This window comes from Penaeus vannamei, chromosome 12 (assembly GCF_042767895.1).
Source record: "Penaeus vannamei isolate JL-2024 chromosome 12, ASM4276789v1, whole genome shotgun sequence".
Taxonomy (NCBI): Eukaryota; Metazoa; Arthropoda; class Malacostraca; order Decapoda; family Penaeidae; genus Penaeus; species Penaeus vannamei.
The window spans coordinates 31213436-31225682 of NC_091560.1; the positions used below are offsets into that span (position 1 = coordinate 31213436).

Genomic DNA, 12247 nt, shown 5'->3' on the forward strand with positions numbered 1-12247 from the left:
AGCAAAGTGCAAATATGTACGTTCCTGGGAAGAGATTCCAAGTAAAAGGATCAAATGGAGATCGGTTACTTCTGAAAGCAAAAAGGAAGAAAACTACAACATTTTATAGTATACAGCTGAATTTGATAAATGAAAAATGAAGAAATTCGACATACAGCATGAATACATTTAATCTGTTCTTCCTTTCACTTTCATACCATCCTTATAACATAAGTATTTACTTAATGCGCTATTATTACAGCTATAAAACGGATACCAATTGCTTTGTATATTATAGTAATTCTTATTGTATATCAGACATTCCAACGGGACTGTTCTGGAGGTGTGAATTCCGAACTACATGTCTGATATTACACTTAAATCGAAATTAGAAAAAAAATCGGCATCTCTTTAGAAAAAATCGGCATCTCTTTAGACACTGGTCACCCAAGTTTTGTGTAAAGGTCCTATCACACAAGTACCTTTTCCTTAATTCTTTACGTCTCCGGGTGAATTTAAGTCTTTGTCCATGGGTCGCATGCATGTCGAACGCCTCCCAGACGAAGACGAAAGCGACCATTTCCGTCCTGAACTTGTGGTATGAATTACGTATACAATAAAAAAAAAAAAAAAAAAAAAAAAAAAATCCCGATAAATGAGGTAAAAGTTCATCTAAATATGAGCTAATGTTCGAAAATGTTTCTACATACAGTATAGTAGTCACCTTTACATAACTATGTTACGCTAAAATAATGCGATATGAGAATTCTATATGATTCCCGGGACCTCGATTGCGCCATGCTTGCTCACACGGGGTCTATGTTTGCTAACATGGTAGCAGTGGTACTCTACCTGTGTGACAGACTCAGACCGAAATGAAAAAAAATACGGAAAAGTAACGTGATAGGGCCTTAGAAAAACAGTGACACACAAAAGGTTACTATAGTTGTTCTCTCTCTCTCTCTCTCTCTCTCTCTCTCTCTCTCTCTCTCTCTCTCTCTCTCTCTCTCTCTCTCTCTCTCTCTCTCTCTCTCTCTGGAAAAACGTGTTTTACGCGGTTTGCTTATTCAGTATTTCGATGCTTATTCTTTAAAGCCTTCGTTATGTTTTCGGGTTTCATTTAGTCTATTTCTCATTAATTTCATTTGTAGCTCGATTACCCATGTAACCTATGAAAATTTTAGATGAAAAACGATTATTACATTTTTCTAGACAAAGAATATTATAATGCGTATCATTGTTTTATATCATCATTTAATCACCGCCCTTCAAACCTTAAACCAAAATTTGATACTTGAAGCCCGAAACCTAGTAAAGCCTATTGCAGATGCATTTTTCAGCGTAAGTGCATTAAATCTCAGACTTTAAAAAACGTTAATTTTTCTTCCTTTAAAAAATAGCCTCGCCGTTAATTCTCCGTACAATAACCTACAATGCACAAACCAGATTTATATCAATAAATCTACTTTATAAATTGTGAGTTTTTAAATCATCTCTCTCTCTCTCTCTCTCTCTCTCTCTCTCTCTCTCTCTCTCTCTCTCTCTCTATATATATATATATATATATATATATATATATATATATATATATATACACACACACACATTTATATGTGTGTGTTGTGGAGTAGGGCTAAGAGTGACCTTTGTTGGTTCCACCATGGTACCGTGTCCTACCATATAACTACTAACACGTAGTCACACAAAGCGTGTGTGTGTGTGCGTGAAAGACGGAAAAAATACAACGATTCAAAAAAGTACTCTAATAACGACAAAAACAAACGTATATAAAGAGTACGAACTTCACAAGGACGTTCCACCTGACCTGACCCCACCGAACCGAGCCACGCTGAAGTTTTCCCCTCATATATAACGGCCTTCCTGTCATACCTCTATAGTCCCGAATAAACAACGGTATCCTTCTTTCTCTTGTTTATCTTTTTCTCTTCTCCCGCACTCTGACCTTCACTTGGCCAATGATCCGAAGATGAAGGAAGTTAGCGTATCTCTGTGTCTCTAGTGTGGTTCTTCGGTCGGTATAAAAAACCTGCTATGAGGGAGGTGTTTATCAGTGCATTGCTTCGACTGACACAGGGAGGACCTCGGGAAATTGCCCTACGATGAAAGCTATGGTTTGTATCCTTCTAGAAGCTATTGACGTTTTAACCTTGCTATTATTCATTTCAGTTAAGATTCATCAAATAATTTAGACAACTTCGAAACACCATTACCAATTATGCGAGGAATGGTAATCATTCCTCGTATACCAAGTATACGAGGAATTGTAACGGTAACCAATGTATGTTTCCTTGTAGACATTATCCGTACTCTTGGTTGTGGTCGTCCTGGCAGTTGCTCAGCCAGAAATCCTAGACTTCGAGGGCGAGGATCACCAGCACCATCAGGAGGGAGACGCCGGGGATCACGTGGAAGGATCTTACAGGTCAGTATGACTTTAGGAAGGATGCGAAAAAGATATAACATCTTCAAATTTTGCTATCACCTCTGAAACATATTTTGAATCACAAGGTACGAGGAGGTGGGATTACGTATCACATAGGTAATAAATCAATATACTGTAATAAGGCTAAAGGGATTAAGAAATACCATAGCGTGATACATCTAACAACAATCCAATCTTTAATCATGGATAATTCTCTATACAGCTGGACGTCCCCCGAAGGCGAGGAGTTCCACGTCCAGTACGTGGCCGACGAGGACGGCTACCGGGTGCTGGAGTCGAACGCCGTGCCCGTGAACCACGACGGGATGGCGGCGGACGGCAACCAGGGAGCCTTTGGGGAGGAAGAAGGAGAAGGAGGAGAGCGATAAACACAGAGAAGGAAGAAGGGCGATGAAAAAGAGAGAGAAAAAGGAAAAACAAATGGAATTCTTTTCGGGATACTTGTGTATTTAAACATCATCATTATGCGCTACTGATTACATACGTTACTGCAAATTAGACCAATAAAATACCATTCATACATTTTGTTTATTTATCTGATCAGTGTAGACAAAAAATGAGAAAACATAGGTAATAGCAGAGGTTAGCTTGAAAAAATGGCCATTCTTCTATGATTCAAAATACAGTACATATCAAAGTACATCTTGCAATATGATTATTTACGAGCAATGTGTTATTAGTCAACGAGGATTATAGAAGGGAGGACAAGATAAAGGTATCTGACTCAGTACCATGCCCTTTCTTTCACGCGATCAATAGTAAATAAACAATTAGATAATAAAACAAAATGAATAATAAAAAAAATAATAATAATAAAATGGAATGCATCAACCAAAAATTGTATGGTGTGAGCAACCGGAAAAGTCATTCCTAAGAAGACAAATGATAATAATAATGATAATAATGATAATTATTATGATGGTAATGATAAATATGATAATAGTAGTAGTGATAATAACAATAATATTAACTGATAAATAATAATGATGATCATAGTGATAATAACAATAGATAAATAGTTAGATAATAATAGCAACAAATTAAGAAGAGAGAGGAGAGAAAAGTAAGAATGGACGGGGATAAGGAAGAAGAAAATATTCTCATGCTTGTATCACTATTTCAATAAAATGTCATATAAGATTTTTTTTTTTTTTTTTTTTTTTAATGGAGGAAAAAATAAAAACAGAAATAGACTTTGATCCTTATCCACTTCACTTTAACTCCAATCTGATTATAGATATGATTTGTGTCCATTTCACTGTATTTCCTAATGCATAATGTATATCTACTATTTCCTACCCCACCGTAGTCCCAATTACATAGCGAACATTCAACGGAACTGTTCTGAAGGTAAAAATCCTAAACTTATATCGGGATGATTATTTTTTTATTTTTTCTATTCTTTATTTTTTTTAGATCCAGGCTTTTTGTATAAAGGGTGTATTAAAGTAGACCTTGTTTTTTCAGGTAAATAATTTATGTGTCTTTTACACATTTTCTTATTTAGGATCTTTAAGATTATTAATTTGTGCATTCTATTTTCAATAAAATTAAGCTATCTTGCTCACCTCGGCATTTTTACAGCTCAACTTCTCTTATAAAATACTTCAAATAAAAAAGATAAAAGACCACAATGACTTCAGTCACGTAAAACATTTTTTCTGAAGGCCAGAATATTACTAATATTTTCCCGCTGACTCTAGTGGGCGTTCAGCTTTGTAATCAATGCTGTTTTATGTCATCATTTAATCGCCGCCTATCTGATCCGAAGACCAGAAATGTTATATTCGTTCAACAGAAATGCTTCGGAAATACGTGATTTAAGTAAGCTTGAAGTAAGATCAACATGCAATCATTTTTATTCTAGGCTAGATTATATATAATTCTTTCTATTCACTTGATGGCATCGCGATTTTCTTCTTCACTAATGTTAATTAGGATAACCAAGAAAAATTATCTATTATTACATGAAAGCATTACTCTATTAATCAATAGTTCGTTTCTGTCGATCTATCTGTCTATTTATTTGTATCGATCTACCAATGTAGATATCTATCTGTCTAATTAAGTATCTATATGTATTTATGTATATATGTATATGTAAACATTTCGTTTTATAGATTTTACCACACACACACATACGAACACACACAAACACACATTTATGTAATCATGCCATCTTTCTCTCCCATAACATAGAGAGAAAGAGAGAGAGAGAGAGAGAGAGAGAGAGAGAGAAAGAAAGAGAGAGAGAGAGAGAGAGAGAGAGAGAGAGAGAGAGAGAGAGAGAGAGAGAGAGAGAGAGAGAGAGAGAGAGAGAGAGAGAGAGAGACAGGAACATTGTTAGAGAAATTAACATTCAGAATGTTATATATATATAAAATACTGGAAATTATGTTTTTACATGATGGAAAAACAGAAATACGAAAAAATATGCAGGTGTGGGTAAGGCTCGTATACTCCCATTGAAAACCCATTGCGTTTCAAAAGGTATTATAATTATACTGACATTTCTCTATTTCGGATATTTTCCCACTTATTGCGAACAATATTATGGTCCTGCAGTTTAATGCAAATAAAAATCGGTTTGAGCACATATGTGATAGGTTGGTGTAAGGTTTGACTCACTGCATTATTATGCAGTGAGTCAAACTTTGAATAATACATTATTTTCTTTCTTTTTTATTTATTAATTAATTTATATTGGTTAAAGAGGCCTTTGCTTTACAGGTAGACAGTAATGAGATGATGTTTATATATTCTCACATCTAAAAATACTGAAAGACACGCGCACACACACACACACACACACACACACATATAAACATACACATTCACAAACGCACAAGTAAGCACTGTGTGTTGTACGCGAAAGACGAGAAAAAATAGACAAAGAAAGCAAAAAAGAACTTCACATAACAAAGAAAACCAAGAAAAACGAATGCAAAAAGCCCCCATTTCGGAAGGACGTTCCACGCGACCCGACCCGACCGCACCTTGGACACGGTAAAGCACTCTCCATTTCGCCCCCTGGTTTTACGACCTTCCCCCCGTGGGTTATTTGGCCTAATTCAACAACGCCATTTCTTGGTTCCCCCCCCCCCCCCCCCCCCCCCCACAGCCTGACCTTCCCCTGGCCAACGAGCCGAAGACAGAGGAGGTTAGTGCATCGCTGTGGCTTGGGCAGAGACCCCTTCATCGGTTGGTATAAGAGACCTGCTACGAGGGAGGTGTTTATCAGTGCATTGCTCCGTCTGACACAGGGAGGACCTCGGGAAACTACCTTACGATGAGATCTATGGTTTGTGCTTTTATTTAGTTATTCATATCACTAATCTTTAACATTGTTATTCTTCACTTTCCTGGAAATCCTTGAAACATATTGAATAACTTCGAAACATTACTAGTTATACGAGAAACGGTATATGTGACCAATACATGTGTTCCTTGTAGACACTATTTGTACTCCTGGTCGCGGCCGTCCTGGTGACAGCTCGGCCAGACGTCCTGGACTTCGAGGGCGAGGATCACCAGCACCAGCAGGAGGGAGACGCCGGGGATCACGTGGAAGGGTCTTACAGGTCAGCGTGACTTCAGATAGGATGTTGTGAAGAGGAAATTGTATTTTCATATCTTATTTTCAGCTTTGATACACGTACTGAAATGGGTGTATAGACTGTAAATGTAGCATATCAATTTATTAATCTAGAAGTTTGATATAAATTCCATAATGACATAACAACCCGGCATTTAATCATGGATAAATCTATTGTGATAACAAAACACAGATCTCGTCCAACGTTTTATAATTTATAATTCTCCATACAGCTGGACGTCCCCCGAAGGCGAGGAGTTCCACGTCCAGTACGTGGCCGACGAGGACGGCTACCGGGTGCTGGAGTCGAACGCCGTGCCCGTGAACCACGACGGGATGGCGGCGGACGGCAACCAGGGAGCCTTTGGCGAGGAAGAAGGAGAAGGAGGAGAACGATAAGAACAGAGACGGAAGAAGGACGAGAAAAAATGCAGAGAAGAAAGAGGAAACGGAGAGAAATATCATCGTAATGCACCAGTGGAGACGTTACTGCTGTGTAGACCACTGTGACAATAAAATACCATTTATACATTTTATCTATTTAACTGATACGTGTAAAAAAAAGGGAAAACATAAGTAATAGCAGAGGTACGCTTTAAAAGTTGCCCATTCTTCTATGATTCAAAGTACAGTACATATCAAAGTATATCTTGCAATATAATCACTTGCGAGCAAAGCGTTATTAATCAACGAGGATTATACAAAGGAGTACAAGATAGAGATCATTGACAGTACCATGTCCTTTCTTTCACTCGATCAATAGTATATAAACAATTAGATAAAACAAAATGAAGAATTTCAAAAAATGGAATGAATCAACTAAAACTTGGAAGGTGTGAGCAACCGGAACCAAAAGTCATTTCTAAGAAGACAAATAATAATAAAAATGAAAATAATAATGATTATGATGGTACTGATAATTATGATAATAAAAGTATTAGTAGTAGTAGTAATAATAATGAAAATAATAATAATAACAACAACAACAACAATTACAACAACAACAACAGCAACAGGAACAAAACAACAATGATAATAATAATAATAATGATAATAATAATAATAATAATAATAATAATTGATAAATAATAATAAAGATAACGATGATAACATAAAATAAATAGTTAGATAATGATAACAGCAAAGTAAGCGTATCAGTCATCTGTTATGAATGTTAATCATCATTTAAAGAAGAGAGAGGAGAGAAAAATAAGCATGGACGGGGATAAGGAAAAAGAAAATAGTCTCGTGCTTGTATATCAATAAAATGTCAAAATGTCATAATAGGAGAAGAAGGGGAGGGGGAGGAGGAGGAAGAGAAGATGGAGGAAACAAATGAAAAAGAAATAGGCTTTGATCCTTGTCCGCTTCACTTTAACTCCAAGCTTACTATTGATATGATTTGTGTCAATTTCACTGTAATTCCTAATGCATAATGTATAACTATTATTTCCTACCTCACCGTAGTCCTAGTTACGTACCAAACATTTAACAGCATTGTTCTGAAAATGAAAATACTCAACTTATATCGGGATGAAAAAACAACTTTTTTCCTTTTGACGCAGGCTTTTTGTATAAAGTGTGTATTGAAGTAAACCTTGATTTTTTCAGGAAAATAATTTTCTGTGTTTTACATATTTACTTAGCATCTTTAAAATCATTCATTTATGCATTTAATTTCCAGTGAAATTAAATTTTCTTTTTCGCTGCAGCATTTTTTACAACTCAACTTCTCATATAAATCCTTTCAAATAAAAAGATAATAATTACTTAGTGATTTCAGTTACGTAAAACCTTTTTCTAATGACAGAATATCACTGGTATTTTGCCGTTGACTTTAGTATATGTTTAACTTTGTAGTCAATACTGTTCAACGTCATATAAGCGCCACCTATCTGATCCGATGACCAAAATGTTATATTCTGTCAACAGAAATGATTCGGAAATACGTGATTTAAGCTTGAAATAAAATCAACATGCAATCAATTTTATTCTAGGCTAGATTATGCATAATTCTTTCTTTTTACTTGATGGGATTGCGATTTTCTTCTTCACTATTATTAATTATGGTAACTATGGAAAATGATCAGTTATTACATGAAAGCATTAATCTATTAATCTATCAGTTTGTTTCTGTCGATCTATCTGTCTATCTATTTGTGTCGATCTACCAATGTATATATCTATCTGTCTAATTGTATCTATCTACCCACATAGCAATCTATAGATATATCTATCTATCTACGTATCTCTATCTAAGTATATCTATCTATCCGTCTATCTATATGTTTATCTATCTATCTATCTACATATCTACATATATATATGTATTTATGTATATATGTATATATAAACATTTCGTACGAACACACATTCATGTAATCGTGCCATCTTTTTCTCCCATAACATAGAGAGAGAGAGAGAGAGAGAGAGAGAGAGAGAGAGAGAGAGAGAGAGAGAGAGAGAGAGAGAGAGAGAGAGACAGGAACATTGTTAGAGAAATTAACATTCAGAATGTTATATATATATAAAATACTGGAAATTATGTTTTTTACATGATGGAAAAACAGAAATACGAAAAAATATGCAGGTGTGGGTAAGGCTCATAAACTCCCATTGAAAACCCGTTGCGCTGGAAAAGGTATTATAATTATAGTGACATTTCTCTATTTCGGATATTTTCCCACTTATTGCGAACAATATTATGGTCCTGCAGTTTAATGCAAATAAAAATCAGTTTGAGCACACATGTGATAGGTTGGTGTAAAGTTTGACTCACTGCATTATTATGCAGTGAGTCAAACTGAATAATACATTATTTTCTTTCTTTTTTATTTATCAGTTAATTTATATTGGTTAAAGAGGCCTTTGGTTTACAGATAAACAGTAATGAGATGATGTTTATATATTCCCACATCTAAAAATACTGAAAGACACACACACACACATAAACATACACATTCACATACGCACACGTAAGCACTGTGTGTTGTACACGAAAGACGAGACAAAAAAGACAAAGAAAGCAAAAAAGTTCACATAACAAAGAAAACCAAGAAAAACGAATAGAAAAAAGCCACCATTTCGGAAGGACGTTCCACGCGACCCGACCCGACCGCACCTTGGACACGGTAAAGCACTCTCCATTTCGCCCCCTGGTTTTACGACCTTCCCCCCGTGGGTTATTTGTCCTAATTCAACGCCATTTCTTTGCCCCCCCCCCCTCGCCCCACAGCCTGACCTTCCCCAGGCCAACGAGCCGAAGACAGAGGAGGTTAGTGCATCGCTGTGGCTTGGGCAGAGACCCCCTTCATCGGTTGGTATAAGAGACCTGCTACGAGGGAGGTTTATCAGTGCATTGCTTCGTCTGACACAGGGAGGATGAGATCTATGGTTTGTGCTTTTATTTATTTAATTATATCACTAACCTTTAACATTGTTATTCTTCACTTTCCTGGAAATCCATGAAACATATTTGAATAACCGAAACATTACTAGTTATACGAGAAACAATATTTGTGACCAATGTATGTGTTCCTTGTAGACACTTTTTGTACTCCTGGTCGTGGGCGTCCTGGTGACAGCTCGGCCAGACGTCCTGGACTTCGAGGGCGAGGATCACCAGCACCAGCAGGAGGGAGACGCCGGGGAGCACGTGGAAGGGTCATACAGGTCAGCGTGACTTCAGATAGGACGTTGTGAAGAGGAAATTGTATTTTCATATCTTATTTTCAGCTTTGATATACGTACTCTGAACCATAAAATGTTGCATATCAATTTAATTTATTTAGAAGGTAGATATAAATTACATAAAATGGCATATCTAACAACAATCCGGCATTTAATCATGGATAAATATATTGTGATAACAAGGCACAGATCTCATCCTACGTTTTATAATTTATAATTCCCCATACAGCTGGACGTCCCCCGAAGGCGAGGAGTTCCACGTCCAGTACGTGGCCGACGAGGACGGCTACCGGGTGCTGGAGTCGAACGCCGTGCCCGTAAACCACGACGGGATGGCGGCGGACGGCAACCAGGGAGCCTTTGGGGAGGAAGAAGGAGAAGGAGAGCGATAAACACCGAGAAGGATGAAGAACGATGAAAAGAAGACAGAAAACGGAGGAGAAAGAACACAAAAGCAGAATAAAAGGAAACATTTTGTGATTATTGTCTAAAATCCTTGGTGCGACATTGGAGAGATACCTTTCTGGTATGTAGACCGGTATGTTAATAAAACACCAGTAATATAATCTCTTCAAAAGTTGCCTAATTTCCTTGATTCCAAGTACACAACATAGCAGAATATATCTTACATATCAGTCCTGATCTAAAAAGCTTATGTACTATTGACAACGATTATCTTAATAGGACAGTAACAGGGTCGTCTAATGATTAAATCGGCAGTAATATATAGAAAATAAATAGGGAAGCAATGAAATAGCACAAAAAATAGAAGCAAAGCACAAATATGTACCTTCTTGGGAAGAAAAAGTCCAAGTAAAAGGATCAAATGGAGATCGGTTACTTCTAAAAGCAAAAAGGAATGTAACTGCAACAATTTGTAGTATACAGTTCAATTTGATAAATGAAAAATAGATAAAATCGACATGCAGCAGGGATACATTTCATCTGTTCTTCCTTTCACTTTAATACCACCCTTATAACACACAATAATTGCTTAATGCGCTATTATTACAAATATAAAACGGATATCAATTGTTTAGTATATTACAGTAATTCTTATTGTATATCAGACATTCCAACGGGACTGTTCTGGGAGTGTGAATTCCGAGCTACATGTCTGATATTACACTTGAATCGAGATTGGCAAAAAATCGCCATCTCTTTAGACTCAGGTCACCTAAGTTTTGATAAATGGCCCTTTCACACAAGTACCTTTTCCTTATTATTATTATTATTACTTTTACGTCTACGGGTGAATTTAAGTCTTTGTGCATAGGTCGAATGCAAGTCGAACGCCTCCCAGACGAAGACTTAAGCGACCATGTCCGTCCTGAACTTGTGATATGAATGGTTAGGAAATTAGGAAAAAATCTGATAAATGAGATAAATGTTATTCTAAATATGAGCTAATGTTCGAAAATATTTCTACATTATAGTGGCTTCCTTTGCATAACTATATTACTCTAAAATAATGCGATATGTCTGAGAATGCTGTGTGATTCCTCGATTGCGCCATGCTTGCTCACTCGGGCTCTATGTTTGCTAACCTGGTAGTAGTAGTACTCTCCCTGTGTGATAGGCTCAGACCATTTGCATGCGGGACGTTCATACCGAAATGCAAAAAATGACGGAAAACTGGAAATGTGATAGGGCCTTAGAAAAACAGTGACACACAAAAGGTTACTATAGTTTTTTTTCTCTCTCTCTCTATCTATCTGTCTCTCTCTCTCTCTCTCCCTCTCTCTCTCTCTCTCTCTCTCTCTCTCTCTCTCTCTCTCTCTCTCTCTCTCTCTCTCTCTCTCTCTCTCTCTCTCTCTCTCTCTCTCTCCCTCTCTCTCTCTCTCTCTCTCCCTCTCTCTCTCTCTCTCTCTCCCTCTCTCTCTCTGGAAAAACTGGTGTTTTACGCGGTTTGCTTATTCAGTATTTTGATTATTATTCTTTAAAGCCTTCGTTATATTTTCGGGTTGCATTTAGTCTTTCTCTTTAATTTCATTTGTAGCTTGGTTAACTATGTAACCTATGAAAATGTTAGATGAAAAACGATGATAATTACAACTTGTTTTTTAGACAAAGAATATCACAATGCGTATCACTGTTTTATATCATCATTTAATCACCGCCCTACAAACCTTAAATCGAAATTTGATACTTGAAGCCCGAAACCTAGTAAAACCTGTTGCAGATGCCTTTTTCAGCGTAAGTGCATTAAATCTCAGACTTTAAAAAACGTTAATTTTTCTTCCTTTAAAAAAATAGCCTCGCCGTCAATTCGCTGTACAATAACCCACAATGCACAAACCAGATTTACATAAATAAATACTTTGTAAATTGTGTTTTTAAATCATCTCTCTCTCTCTCTCTCTCTCTGTCTCTCTCTCTCTCTCTCTCTCTCTCTCTCTCTCTCTCTATATATATATATATATATATATATATATATATATATATATATATATATGCACATTTAGATGTGTGTGTTGTGGAGTAGGGCTAAGAGTGACCTTTGTTGGTTCCACCATGGT

At 36.5% G+C, this 12247-nt stretch overlaps 2 protein-coding genes and 1 pseudogene across 2 annotated transcripts; all 3 read left to right on the forward strand.

Moving 5' to 3' along the window:
* Nucleotides 1-738: 738 nt before the first annotated feature.
* LOC113829911 (uncharacterized) lies at nt 739-2847 on the forward strand. The gene is made up of 4 exons (XM_070127690.1): nt 739-822; nt 1192-1320; nt 2295-2422; nt 2646-2847. The coding sequence occupies exons 1-4, from the start codon at nt 739-741 to the stop codon at nt 2809-2811; spliced, it is 507 nt and encodes a 168-aa protein (XP_069983791.1). The 3' UTR covers nt 2812-2847.
* Nucleotides 2848-5732: 2885 nt separating this feature from the next.
* On the forward strand, nt 5733-6478 carry LOC138863524 (uncharacterized). Its single transcript, XM_070127691.1, has 3 exons — nt 5733-5744; nt 5897-6024; nt 6272-6478. The coding sequence occupies exons 1-3, from the start codon at nt 5733-5735 to the stop codon at nt 6435-6437; spliced, it is 306 nt and encodes a 101-aa protein (XP_069983792.1). The 3' UTR covers nt 6438-6478.
* A 3089-nt stretch (nt 6479-9567) lies between these two features.
* LOC138863525 (uncharacterized) lies at nt 9568-10120 on the forward strand (annotated as a pseudogene).
* Nucleotides 10121-12247: the final 2127 nt, after the last annotated feature.

What these genes read in the sequence shown, in the direction of transcription:
- LOC113829911 (XM_070127690.1), top strand. Translation starts at nt 739, where the DNA reads ATGAGAATTCTATATGATTCCCGGGACCTCGATTGCGCCATGCTTGCT. An exon ending in TTGCAGATGCATTTTTCAGC is followed by an intron (nt 1,321 to 2,294) that starts GTAAGTGCATTA and finishes GTTTCCTTGTAG; the next exon opens with ACATTATCCGTACTCTTGGT. An exon ending in CACGTGGAAGGATCTTACAG is followed by an intron (nt 2,423 to 2,645) that starts GTCAGTATGACT and finishes TTCTCTATACAG; the next exon opens with CTGGACGTCCCCCGAAGGCG.
- LOC138863524 (XM_070127691.1), top strand. An exon ending in CACGTGGAAGGGTCTTACAG is followed by an intron (nt 6,025 to 6,271) that starts GTCAGCGTGACT and finishes TTCTCCATACAG; the next exon opens with CTGGACGTCCCCCGAAGGCG.